Source organism: Procambarus clarkii, chromosome 24 (genome assembly GCF_040958095.1).
Source record: "Procambarus clarkii isolate CNS0578487 chromosome 24, FALCON_Pclarkii_2.0, whole genome shotgun sequence".
NCBI lineage: Eukaryota > Metazoa > Arthropoda > Malacostraca > Decapoda > Cambaridae > Procambarus > Procambarus clarkii.
The window spans coordinates 5,582,871-5,596,938 of NC_091173.1; the positions used below are offsets into that span (position 1 = coordinate 5,582,871).

At 46.6% G+C, this 14,068-nt stretch overlaps 1 protein-coding gene across 7 annotated transcripts in view; it reads right to left on the reverse strand.

Annotated features, from left to right (window-relative positions):
• The window catches only part of LOC123761783 (uncharacterized), a 235,395-nt gene that overhangs the window by 173,875 nt on the left and 47,452 nt on the right, over positions 1 to 14,068 (reverse strand). For all 7 annotated transcript variants that reach the window (XM_069330505.1, XM_069330506.1, XM_069330504.1 and 4 more), the window contains exon 4: positions 11,272 to 11,354. In XM_069330505.1, the coding sequence (XP_069186606.1) occupies positions 11,272 to 11,354 (83 nt within the window). The remainder of the gene's footprint in view (positions 1 to 11,271; positions 11,355 to 14,068) is intronic.

Below are 14,068 nucleotides of genomic sequence, written 5' to 3' on the forward strand. Positions count from 1 at the left end.
AAGTAACCATCGCCTTCCGAGACAAATTTTTGGAGTAAATACACCTCGCCTTCCGAAAACCTCGCATACAGGGACAATCGCATTCCGAGGTACCACTGTATGGAGTTCTTTTGGGCCTACCGGGAACCACGAACCTAGCCCCCTCTAGAGGCATGGGAAGCAATGGCCTATAGAAACTCCCACGTGATTGGAAGCATTCTATGTCTGCCATCGACCGGGTTAGGCACCCAGAAAGGTAGGCGTTCCAAAACAAACCCCTACTCTGATAAAAATTGCAACCAAAAGCTGAACGAGTGGACAGAACTCCCCAAACAAAATCGAGCAAACTAGTATGACGTCATCCGTCGTCGCGCCGTTGTCTGTGCAGCTCCCCCTCCCCGGGAGGGGGAAGGGGTAGCCCCAGACCCACTGCGCTAGCGATCCACACCATAGTTCCGAGGCTGGATGTCAAAACACACGAAAAAAACGCCAACTAGAGGAAGGGAGGGAGGGATTCCGGGGAGCCTCCGAGACTCACCCAGAAAATGGTGTTTCATTACATTCAACGCTGGTTTTCTGGGGGAGAGCCCCTACGGCTCCCCGGAGCTAACTACCCACAGAGGAAAAGAATAGGGACTTACCTGGGAGGAGGTTACTACTCACTCCTCAACCCAAAGTCGAGACAACTGGCTGCATCCACCGACCAAAAGCGACACAGGCCTGACTGGTCCCAGGAACGTTTACAAGGTAATGAACATCCACGACCCTGTTTGACCACCAAAATCCCCGCGCCCGAATGTCAGCCCAGGACACATTGCCAAAGACAGCGGCAAGAGCCGCGAACTAGCGGACGTCATGGGCACGAGGATAGATCGCAGGCTGGCTAGCCTTAACCCTTTAACTGCGCAACGCGCCTGCAGGCCCAGGCTTCGGGTGTGCAACGAGCCTCCGGGTGTTTTTATTTTTCACGTTCCATTCAAAACTCCCGCGGCTACATGGGGTTCACATCAGTTTCCTCAGGGGTCTTGTAAACAGACACCATCTTTAAAAAAAATCATGGTCTACATTGCCGGGTGTCAGAGCCTCAGTAGTGAGTGAGCAACCAAGGCTGGCGCTCGCAGCATGAGCGCACAGCACTGCTGTTCAGCGTGTGACCACAGCATCGCCTAATATTGTCAAAATATATATATAATTGTTTTATTTAGACATGATAGTATTATAGAAGAGCCCGAGTGTGACAATGACTGGGTACAATGTTCAAATATCAGTGATTCAATGCTGTTCACGATGTTCACAGCGCTAGCCACAGCACCACAGCATTATTTCGTCCATCTAGGAATCTTCAAACGACTTTTTAGGTTCCTTTTCCAAATAAACTTGTGGTCAATTATTCATTTACAGGTATTAGTGACCAGGATTGTGGTTATAATTAGCGTTGTGCGTAGCAAGGAGGAATTTTGGTGAGGGAAGGAGGGAGGGAGAGAATTGAGGTAGCCTCACTGTGTGGCAGTAACTCTTGTTTTGCTCACCATACTAGCTTCGTGGTTCGCTATGGGGAACACACATGTACATGGGTATATACAGTGTGTGTGTGCATAGTGTAATAACAGTATCAGGAGTATGTTGTGAGGAGATATTTTGGTGAGGGAGGTCACGTTGTAATCGTAGCGTCGTCTGCTGTCTGCTGTGTGATTTGTCATGCAGTGTATGGTGGCCACTGTACTGTTTGGACACAATACCGGCTTACTTGCATAGTTCTGGTAAATAAAACATGTAGATAGGTATATATAACATGTGTAAATAGTGTAATAAATACAATAACAGTATGGTGGGAGGAGCAATGTTGGCGAGTAAGATGTTGGAGTGAGGGAGGGCTGGCTGGGTGTGGCTGCTCACACTCGCAGTGTTCCGAGTGCGTTGATGGTGAATGTATATAGTGTGTGACAGTGTATAGTGTGTACATATGTTGTAAATATACATAAATGAACATGAAAGATTGGTGTGAATAACTATGATTATGATTTGGAGGAGTAATGTTGGTGAATACAATGTTGGAGTGAGGGAGACTGGCTGGGTGTGACAGCTTACACTCGAGGTGTTCTGCGTGTGTTGATAGTGAGTGTATATAGTGTGTGACAGTGTATAGTCTGTAAATAGATTGTATATATACATAAATTAGCATGATACATGGTAAATATGTGCAACATATGTGTACACAAGTGTCATGCACGTAACACAGTGTCCTCAGACAGTACGGATGTTTTGCTGTCATAATATAGTGTACGTGTTCATTATACATAGGATTAGCACGCAAAAACAAATAAAATGTATTTGGAACTGTGCGCAAAAAATGAACAAAAATATATTCGCGGCAACTCGCGCACCCCACCCCGGGCGCCCCACCAGACCCGGGAGCTTACTGCACGGGCGAACGGGGAATGATGACGTCACGCGCCAACTTACGGACCCCATAGCAGCCAAAGTAAGTACAAGTTCAAAATTTTTTGACATACCCGTACTGGGGGAAGGGTTTTTGACACTTTAAAAAAACAAAAGAATTTTTTCAAGAGAATTTATTTCCTGCGCACTGGGGGGTGTCATATTTATAGGCCGCGCAGTTAAAGGGTTAATAACCCTGCAGACGACCTTGGAGACCCGCACTCTCGAATAGGGAAGAAGGGAAACCAGATCAACCCAAAGTGCGTCCACGGACACAGAAGTCGTGGCACGCAAATAACGGCGGAGAGCCACAACCGGACACAAAACATGATGCACCCCCGGCCTAACCAACCAAGCATCAACAACCCAAGGACCCCTCTGGAAAGCAGCAGTCTCATTCTTCGCCAGAAAAGGAGAAGGCTGCAGACGAACAAACCGATCACTCCAACCGAAGGAGCAGAAACCTCTGCGCCGGAGGAGAGCATGAAGGTCACCTACCCGACCCCCAGAGGCCAATGCCAACAGGAAAAGGGCCTTCAAAAAACAATCCGGAACCGAAGGGGCCACAACAAAATGAGGAGAAGAAAGAAGAGAGAGCACTGTGTCCAATGACCAGGATGGCTCAGGCGGAGCATGAGCAGGCCAGAGGTGAAACAACGCCCAAGACACCTTGCAAAACAGCTCAGACGTGACATCAATACCGAAAGCAAGCTGAAGCGGCTCCGCCAGCGCCACACAATACGAGGCGACAGTGTTAGGCATAAGGAGACGGTCCTGGAACAACCAAAACACCGGAAGGACCGCCAGGAAACTTCATACTGCCACCGAGATGAAGCCCAAGGTGGGACACTAATAAGGAAGCCACCTGATCACCATAGAGATGATGATGAACTCGAGTCAAAAATACCATTACGTGAAGACTCGAGAAGATTGAATCATCCACGTGACGTACCGGTCCGATCTACTGGAAGAGGCGGAGCCGTGGAAAAACCTCCAGGTTCAGACACCGAGCAAGCAGCACCTGAAACCACAGCTGGGCCGGCCACCAAGGGGCCAGGAGGACAACTCTCCCCTGGTAGGTCTCCAAGCGAGTCAGGACCTGGAGCAACAGCTGAACTGGAGGAAAGGGGTACAGGAACACCCACCTCGACCAGTCCTCCTGAAAGGCGCCTTCGGGGTCGACCTCTCAGTTGGGAAAGGGCGCCACATACAGGGGAAGGCGCCGCGACCACGCCGATGAGAAGAGGCAGCGTCCGAACGTCTGGCAAAGCCAACGTAAGGAGTCGGTGTCGACCGTCCATTCCATGGAGAGGAGAACGAAACGAGACAGGCCGTTGGCCAAGACGTTGTACACCCCCAGACATGAACTGCCAGGAGAACCAAACCCCGAGAACTCAGCAGACGAGTCACCCGAAGCGACCAGCGCCAAAGAGCCAAGGACCGCATTGAACCCCCCTGGTTCAGACAATGAACCACCAGGGAGCAGTCCGAATGGAGCCGGATCGTCAACCCGCAGGCAATTCGAAGCCTCAGAAGAGAAACCACACCGCTGCGAACTCCTGCACAGTGCTGTGGGCTCGACGGAAAGACGGACCCCACCGTCCCAGGCCGGCCTGGTGAGAACTGGTCACAAAGCCCCAGCCGAGAGACGACACGTCTGTGAACACATCGAGCGAGGGCTCAGGTAGGCGCCAAGGCACTGAACCCCGAAAAACCCGATGAGGAAGCCGGCGACGCAGCAACCAACGCAAAGCCCCCAGGGTCCGAACCCAGCGATCGCGAGAGAGGCGGAAGGGATGTCCCCGAAGGAACCAGAACAGCTTACGAAGCCAAACCCGACCCAGCAGGTATACCAGCATCGCAAAGTTCAGACTCCCACACATACCCTCAAGCAACCGCCGGGTGACCCAGGAGCCCCCCAGAAACAGGCACATGTGGGACCACAGCCGCAGAAGAGATTCCGGAGGAAGAGACAAGGAAGTGGTCCGAGAGTCCCACACAAGGCCCAACCAGGTCCGAACCTGGGAGGGAACGAGATGGGACTTCCTCCAGTTCACCAAGAACCCGAAGAGCTGAGAAAGAACCAGACCCCTGGCCAGCAGACAAGCGGACTGGCTGGGAGCCCAAACCAGCCAGTCGTCGAGGTAGGCCAGCACCCGAACACCTAACAGACGCAGACGGGTCACCATGACCCGCGTCCAAGGTGTTCGACCACGCCCAAGCGAACCCACTCCAAGATGACATGACAGCGCAGGAGAAGAAGCCTGCCTCACCAGCCCTGAACCCCCTCCTCCTCCTCCCCCGCGGGGGTAGGGGCCACCCAACGCTACCGGAGGCCATGCGAAACGACCCGAAACGCCCACAAATCGTGGGACCAGGTATGAGCGAACAGTGCAAGCTGTTGCCTCCCCCATCACCCCGTCAATGGGGCGAATCGCGAAAGGGCTGGCGTCCCTTACAAGACCCAAAACCTTGCACAAAACAAATACCGCGCCGACCAGATGAAGGCGGGTCCAAAGGAGGAGCCAAACCCGAACCTGACACCAGTGGCCTACCACGACGAGAGGAATCCCGAGCCTTGGCACGACCCTTCCGGGAAGGTCCACCACGGGACCCCCGGAGAACCAGCAAGTCCGACATAGGACGGCAAGAAGTCGATGCAGCCTGAATATGCTGCGCAACAGCGGAAGCCTCAAACAAGAGAGGACAAAAAGGGGAAGACGTCCTAAGAGCCAAGGCCAAAGCGGATTCCACAGAGGAGGCAAGCACAGTCTGCCGACACGCGAGTCAGGAAGCATAAAATAGAGCAACTGCATCCCACAAGATCGGGGTGAAAAGCTTTGACAAGGCAGCCGACGAGCGAGCCGCCGAGGCCAAGGCGCCAGGCCAAGGCGCCAGACCCAGGAACAGCCCCAAGCGCCCCCACATCCTCCGTGATCCAGTAGGAAGACAGCTCAAGGAGGGAAAAGAAGCGCTAGGCCGCAACCAAAAGGCCCCGAGCGCGCAAGTCTTCCGCCACTTGCGCCGCCGAAAGGGAGGGAACCTGCACATGGAGCTAAACGATACCAACATCCTGGGGGAAGGGCAGGGCCAAACAAACACTCATTCAGGTACTCAAGATCGCTTCCCAGGAAAACCTGAATCACCGTGGAAGCTTCCTGCCACTCCAGCATGCGGGAACGACAGAAGGAATGCCAGGAATCCAGAACAAACAAGGGGCAGTCTGCTAGCCAGGAAGACTCCGGAACCTCGTAACTGAGTCAGAAAGGGAACGAAGTCCCAAACCTGAATTCGGACGGATCCATTTCCGAGGCATAATCCGGGTCACGCAGAACGTACGCTGCAAGGGCCGCTTGCACCACACCAGGTTGGATGCGATAAGCCGAAAACCTCCGGAAAGATGGAACCAACACACCCCGGGGAACACGGAACCAAACCCAGGGAGGGGCTGACACCAAATCCAACTCGTATGCAGAGGGGGGAAAAGAAAACCCCACTCCTTGTAACAACAAGCCCCACTCAGAGGGAAGAAAAACCCAAACGGGGTCCAACGGGGCCCAAGGCCCCCAAATCAGCCCCTCCCAGCAGGACCCGGGGCCGAGTCCTCTCCTCAAGCACCGAACCCCACAAGACAAGGACGAAGCAGCCGTAGGAGTCGGAAGAAAGGGGGCCCACTGGTCAGACCCAGAAGCTTCGGCCGGGAGACAAGACTCGAATGTCTCGCCCCCCCCCCCCCCCGGAAGGGGCATTCCCCGAAGCTGCCCGAGTCTCGAGATCAAGTAACCCCTGCTCCGACTTCGAAACCCTCAGACGTTTCGGGGCCGGAAGCAGGGGGGGGGGGGGACCAGAACGAAGAACAGGAGGGGAAGGACGAGGAGGTGCGGACTGAATCAGGATCGAAGGGATCCCCACCCCCAAGTCTGGGTCTCGAAAAGCAAAGCAGGGCAGCCCCGGGGCATCCGGGTGAGCAACCAACCGAGCACGTTGCAACAGACGAAACCTAGCTTGCAACGCACGCGCCGCCTGTACCCGAATAGAATCAGAGGATTGGGTAAATTCAGTCACAAGCAAGCAGCAACACTCACAGGACTCAGGGTCGAAAGTATCACCGACCAAACAGGCAGTGCGGCGGAGGCAAAAACAATGAGGGTCACCCCAAGACAAGGGGACCGAACAACCCTCAAACTCGCACACAGCGAGCGGGGACTCCGAGGTCACATCCATCGGACCCACGCGCCCCCTAGGGGATTCCCAGGGTCCTGAGCGTTTACTTTAAGAGGACTCTCGTTCAGGTAGTCCCAGGCAGGGTGCAGCTAACCGGCACCCAAAACTACCAAGCAAATCTCTATAGCTGAACCCCAGGGACGTGTACACTCATGGGGACCTAGCAGGGGGTGCCACCGAGGAGAACCGTGGAATGGCAAACACCAATGGAATAATAGGGCAGAACCCCCCCCCCCCAGAAGGCAAAAACAAAAAGAAAAACAAAACCCTGCAAGAGGACAGCGAACCCCAAGGAACCGAGTCGGCCCCTATATCGGGAATACAAACCTGCGCAGCACCCTGTGCCCCTACCAGTGCAAACTGAATCTTACCCGCAGGTAACAAGGAAGAACAGAACACCCAAGAGCCTAACAGGCGGCCGAACAATAGAACGGACCAGAAAAATGCTGACCATTGCGTCAGCCAGAAAAATGATAGGATAGATTATGAGAACTTTCAAATCCAGGGATCCCATCACGATGGTTGTACTCTTCAAGTCACTTGTGTTGTCCTGTCTCGAATACTGTTCAGTATTCACTTCCCCCTTCAGAGCAGGAGAGATTGCTGAAAGAGAGAGAATACAGAGAACATATACGGCACGCATAGACGCGATAAAGCACCTAAATTATTGGGATCGTCTCAAAGTCCTCCAAATGTACTCACTAGAAAGGAGATGAGAGATACCAAATAATATACACATGGAAAATACTGGAAGGCCAGGTCCCTAATCTACACAGTAAAATAACAATGTACTGGAGTGAATGATATGGAAGAAAATGCAGAATAGAACCAGTGAAGAGCAGAGGTGCCATAGGCACAATCAGAGAACACTGTATAAACATCAGAGATCCGCGGGTGTTCAACGTCCTCCCAGCGAATATAAGAAATATTGCCGGAACAACCGTGGACATCTTCAAGCGAAAACTAGACTGTTTTCTAAAAGACGTTCCGGACCAACCAGGCTGTGGTGGGTATGTGGGCTTGCAGGCCGCTCCAAGCAACAGCCTGGTGGACCAAACTCTCACAAGTCGAACCTGGCCTCGGGCCGGGCTTGGGAGTAGAAGAACTCCCAGAACAACATCAACAAGGTATCAACCATGACCAGCAAAGGCAGGTCCCGAGGAGCCTGTGGAAGGTGGCCCCAAGCCCCAAGGGCAGTACTTACAGGGCACCTAGGGAAGGCAGCCCTAGGCACATGCAACTCGAATATTGAAGATAACTCCTGGCACTCGCACCCCCAGAAAAACACTATACACGAAGCACAGTGCTGTAGCGACACTGGAGCCAGAGCACACGACCTTCGCCTATAGCATCAGCCTCAAGAACCGAGGTGTGGGTAGCCAGCGTCAAGGGTTTGGAGCTCCCCCCTTCCCCATCCCGGGGAGGGGAGAGCTGCGCAGACAGCGGCGCGGCGACATGTGATGTCATACTAGTTTGCTCGTTTTCTGCTGGGGAGTTCTATCCACTAGTTCAGCTTTTGGTAGCAATTTAAACCAAAATAGGGGTTTGTTTTGAGGCGCTTACCTTTCTGGGTGCCTGATCCAGTCGATGGCAGACTTAGAATGCTTCCAACCACACAGGGGATTCTATAGGCCATTGCTCCCCTTGCCTCTGAGGGGGGCCCGGTTCTGGCCCTGGTCCCCGGTAGGCCTAAGAACTCCATACACATGACTGATGCCAAAGTCTGACAGTAGCATAAAAGCCTGGGATAGCTCCGGGGAGCTGACGGGACTCCCCCAAAAAAATATTATTATTAATAAATAATAATAAAATGTTTGCAAGAGAATTAATGCACACTTTATTTTGTATTTATGTGCAAAGTATGAACACTATATACTTTTATGAGGAAAATTATTATGGTACTCATTTATATCGTACATATCACTACACAGACATTGGACTTGTAGATTCACACACCTCATAGTTTAACATGTTAAACAAGCTATGAGGATGAGGGAAGGGGACGTTCCCTCCATGCTGGATTTGATATTTACCAGGAAAGAGGAAGAGACATTTGACATTCAGTACCTCCCTTCCTTGGGTAAAAGTGGCCATGTCTTTTTGGGAATAAAGTATGCAATGCGTTATGATCTGGAAGAAAATGAAGTTGAAGCAGTTGAAAAGCCCGATTTCAGGAGAGGTCATTATGGGGAACTCAGACATTTCTTTAAGGAATTTGACTGGAAAGACTTGCTGTTAGGACATGAGGTAAATGAAATGTATGTCAAGTTTTGTGAAATATATGATAAAGACACAACAAAATTTATACCAAAGCAGAGATGCAGAACTAGGAAACAGGATTGGTTCAACAGAAATTGCAAGAGGGCCAGAGACCAAAAGATACAAAAATGGAATCAATATAGGAAGAGGCCAAACCCCCAAAGATACCAGCAATACAAAGATGCAAGAAACAACTACACGGCAGTGAGGAGAGAGGCAGAAAATTTTTTTGAAAAAGGGATTGCGGACAACAACAAAGTGTAGGTAAAGGAAAATATTCCGAGGTTGAAAATGGGAAATAGATTCACGGAAAAAAGAAATGTGTGAAACATTAAACGAAAAGTTCCAAAGTGTGTTTGTACAAAATGAAATCTTCAGGGAACCAGACACAATAAGAATTCCAGAGAACAACATAGAGCATAGAGGTGTCTAGAGACGAAGTGGAAAAACTGCTCAAGGAGCTAAGTAAGAACAAAGCAGTTGGTCCAGATGGAGTTTCACCATGGGTTCTGAGAGAATGTGCATCTGAGCTCAGCAGTTCACTTCAATTGATTTTTCAGGCATCCCTGTGTAGATGAGTTGTAGCCAATGTGTGGAAAAAGGCTAACATAGTTCCAATCTACGAAAGTGGCAGCAGGGAAGACCCCCTCAATTATAGACCGGTATCATTCATTAACAAGTGTAATTGTCAAAATATTGGAAAAAATAATTAAAACTAAATGGGTAGGTAGAACACCTGGAGTGCACCCCCACATGAAATTTGGAATTCCATTTGTCAAATGTTAAATTCCAGTCAAATGGAATTTAATGTGAATAAATGCCATGTTATGGAATGTGGAACTGGAGAACACAGATCCCACACAACCTATAAATTATGTGAGAAATCTTTGAAGAATTCTGACAGAGAGAGATCTAGGGGTGGTTCCAGGTAGAAAACTGTCACCTGAGGACCACATTAAGAACATTGTGCGAGGAGCCTATGCTGCACTTTCTAATTTCAGAATTGCCTTTAAATACATGGATGGCGAAATACTAAAGAAATTGGTCATGACTTTTGTAAGACCAAAGCTGGAATATGCAGCGGTTGTGTGGTGCCCATATCTTAAGAAGCACATCAACAAACTGGAAAAGGTGCAAAGACATGCTACTAAGTGGCTCCCAGAACTGATGGGCAAGAGCTACAAGGAGAGGTTAGAGGCATTAAATATGCAAAAACTAGAAGATAGAAGAAAAAAAAGAGGCAATATGATCACTACGTACAAAATAGTAACAGGAATCGATAAAATTGATAGGGAAGAATTCCTGAGACCCGGAACTTCAAGAACAAGACGTCATTGATTTAAACTAACGAAACAAAGCTGCCGGAGAAATATAAGAAAATTCACTCTTGTAAACAGAGTAGTAGACGGTTGAAACAAGTTAGGTGAGGTGGTGGTGGAGGACAAAACCGTCAGTAATTTCAAAGCGTTATATGACAAAGAGTGATGGGAAGACAGGACACCACGAGTGTAGCTCTCATCCTGTAACTACACTTAGGTAATTACAGACTGTACATGCATAACCATTTATAACAATACATGAAGGGGTACCCAGCTGTGCCCAGGTCTCTTCCACCATATACACATGGAATATACTGGAGGGACAGGTCCCAAATCTGCACAGTAAAATAACAACATACTGGAGTGAACGATATGGAAGAAAATGCAGAATAGAACCAGTGAAGAGCAGAGGTGCCATAGGCACAATCAGAGAACACTATATAAACTTCAGAGGTCCACGGTTGTTCAACATCCTACCAGCGAGCATCAGAAATATTACCGGAACAACCGTGGACATCTTCAAGAGAAAACTAGATTGTTTTCTTCAAGGAGTGCTGGACCAACCGGGCTGTGGTGGGTATGTGGGCCTGCGGGCCACTCCAAGCAACAACCTAGTGGACCAAACTCTCACAAGTCAAGCCTGGCCTTGGGCTGGGCTTGCGGAATATGAGAACTCCCAGAACTCCATCAAGCAGGTACCACTTGTCTCTCCACTTCCTTCCCCTAATCATCACCCCTTTTCCCTCTCAGAAAGTTTATTATTACAAAGCACTAACTGCTGAACAACTCCAAGCAAAACTCAATAAATATTACAGACTTTACTTCATGATAATAATATGGAAGAGGGGGATGGGGTCTATAAATGCAGAACATTTTAGGCCAACATTGACTGGCCTACGATACTTCCCTACCCAACATGATTCATCTCGGAAAGTTGGGCAAGGTTAGCTCCAACCTTAGACAGACAGACATTCCATTTTATTGATATAGATTGTAGATCAATGCACAAGACAAATACAATACTATACAAATAGACACACTTTAGTATTACCTGACTTGTTGCTCCAACACCAGAAGCAATCTGTTGAGCTCCACTTGATACTGCAAACTGGTTCTTTGAGACTTCAATTTCACCTGTTAGCAATGAAACAGCTGATAAATAATGTTTTTCTCATTATTATAAATGCCCATTGTACAAGCTTTTAACACTACTGTATAGCACTCTTCGAACGTTCATGGCATCCGATTTTTTTCTCTTGAGTCCGAGCATCGGACTGTGCTGGCGTTCAATAAAAAAATAGTTGTATAAAATTCATTTATTATCCGATCAACTTCGGGATAGTTTTAAAATGCGCGCCTTTAGAGTGCGCACAATTTGATACCAAAATGAAAAATGTAACACAAAAATTTATGTCAGAACACTGGAAAGATATAAATAATTTTGTGATGATGAGCGTCCAAAATTAAAATATTTGTTAAAATTCCAGTTATTGCTCTATTATTATGGGAATAGTTTTAAAATGTGCGCCTTTAGATTGCGAACAATTTGATACCAAAATGAAAGATGAAACATGAAAATTTATGTCAGAACACTGGAAAGATATAAATAATTTTGTGATGATGAGCGTCCAAAATTAAAATATTTGTTAAAATTCCAGTTATTGCTCTATTATCATGGGAATAGTATTAAAAGTATGCACCTTTATTTTGCGAGCAATTTGATGCCAAAATGAAAGACATAACACGAAAATTTATGTTATCAAACTGAACGAGTGTACACATTAGGCTGCAGTGTGCAAATTGGTACTCGTTCACGGGTGCTTTGCTGCGGGGAGTCACGCCGGGCTTTTGAACATTATATGGATATACACCTGCAGGGAATTTAATTGCCAACACAATGATACCAAAATGAATGACGTAGCACGAGAATTAAGGTGAGAAAACTGAAACGAGTATATACATTTTACTGATTTTGTGCACTCACACGTAACTTTCGCCAACTTTAGGCTTTGCTGCGGGGAGTCACGCTGGGCTTTTGGACATTATACGCATATACACCTGTAGGGAATTCTATTGCAAACACAATGATACCAAAATGAACGACGTAGCATGAGAATTAAGGTGAGAAAACTGAAACGAGTATACACAATTCAGTGTGCTATCATCTGCCAATCTTTTGACCATTTCAAAACTTGAAGTGATAGCGAGTCTTCTTCCGTGTTAATTTCCCTACCGATTTAGTTTCTTACCATGTGGGGTTTGTTTTGTTATGCATACCTTTCTGGGTGCCTAACCCCAGTCGATGGCAGATAAGGAAATCCCCCAACCACAAGGGGGTTTTTCAGGGCCATTGCTCCCTGAAACCACTCTGAAGGGGCTAGATTCTAGGGCTGGTCCCTGGTAGGTCTGAACTCCATAGCTAATGTCCCGGTCTAATATAACATACATTAGCCCGATAAGCTCCAGGGAGCCGTAGGGGCTCCCCACAGAAAATAACTTAAAAATGTTAAACAAATCTCCAACTTTTTGGCTTCAGTGTCATAAAACTTTCAGCAAAATATTTTCAAAAATTGACTTTAGACGAATTTTTGAAAAATAAGAACGTTTTGTTGATAAGGAGAACAGCTCCTAATAACTGGAACTGAAAGATTATGCAGTAATAAAGAGATGCAAGCACCTGTCTGACACTCAAAGAAGAACAATAGTAAGAAGTGTCCACAAAGTGGATATGCAGCTGGTCCCTTTATATCATAGTTAATAATACATAATAACAAATAATAATGAATAACTATGTTATTATGATCTATTTTGTTATATATCATATAAATACATTGTCCAATGTTAATATATGTTACTTTCATCAATGTCCCATAAATATTTTTGTAGGGGATTTTTTTTAATTTTAGTTTTGTTCTCCTTTGTTTATTATCTGATTTTGTTGTAACCTTTACATCCTGGAGAGTGCATATGTTCCCCTAACTATGTGAAGATAGAATGAAATTGGTCAACAAATAAGTCGGTCACAACTTGCAAAACTTCGGACTTAATTTTTTGGGGCTGATTTTTCTCTGATTTCAAACTCTATTTTCTTTGTCTCTTTAGGTTGTTTTGATGATTAGGGACCATATTAGTTTTTTTTTACTTATATAAAGTATACCCTAATTATATCCCCTAAATCATTATAATTATTATAATTATCCCTATATTTTGTGTTATTTGGGGGTTATTTTTTCTTGACTTCATTTCAACACATATTGACCTACAACTTTCACATATTCGAGTACGAATGCTAAACAATGTTTATTAAAACATACAATTAAATTAACGAATTAAAACTACCTTTATTCAGTGCTGATAACTTCAACTTCAATTATCTCTGAAACTAGAGTTTCAACTTTGAGTAGCTTCTAAAATTCCAGTTTTTGACCGATTCTCACTATTTTGATATTGTGTGCTGAGCTGTCTGTTCTACAATCCCTTCAGAATGGATTTTTCATGAACTTTATACATATGGAGTTAAAAAATTGTTTGGTTTAAATTTGCCGCATATTTCAAATGCCCTATTGACGATTTTTTTTACAGTAAACTATACTGAAAACCTATATGAATATAATTTGATGAAAATGAAGATCATATGCTATTCTGAGAGAATAGTAACATTAAATGAACAATTGGTGATAGTTCATATTTTTTATTCTTTAATGAAAATCTGAAGTTTTCAGTATTCAATTTTAAAATAAAATTTTGATTCTCTTGTTTTTCAAGTTACGCTGTGATCAATTAGATAAAGTTAGAACATTTGTATAATTAATTATGCAAAAAAATTATAAAGTGTTTGTGCAAGTTTT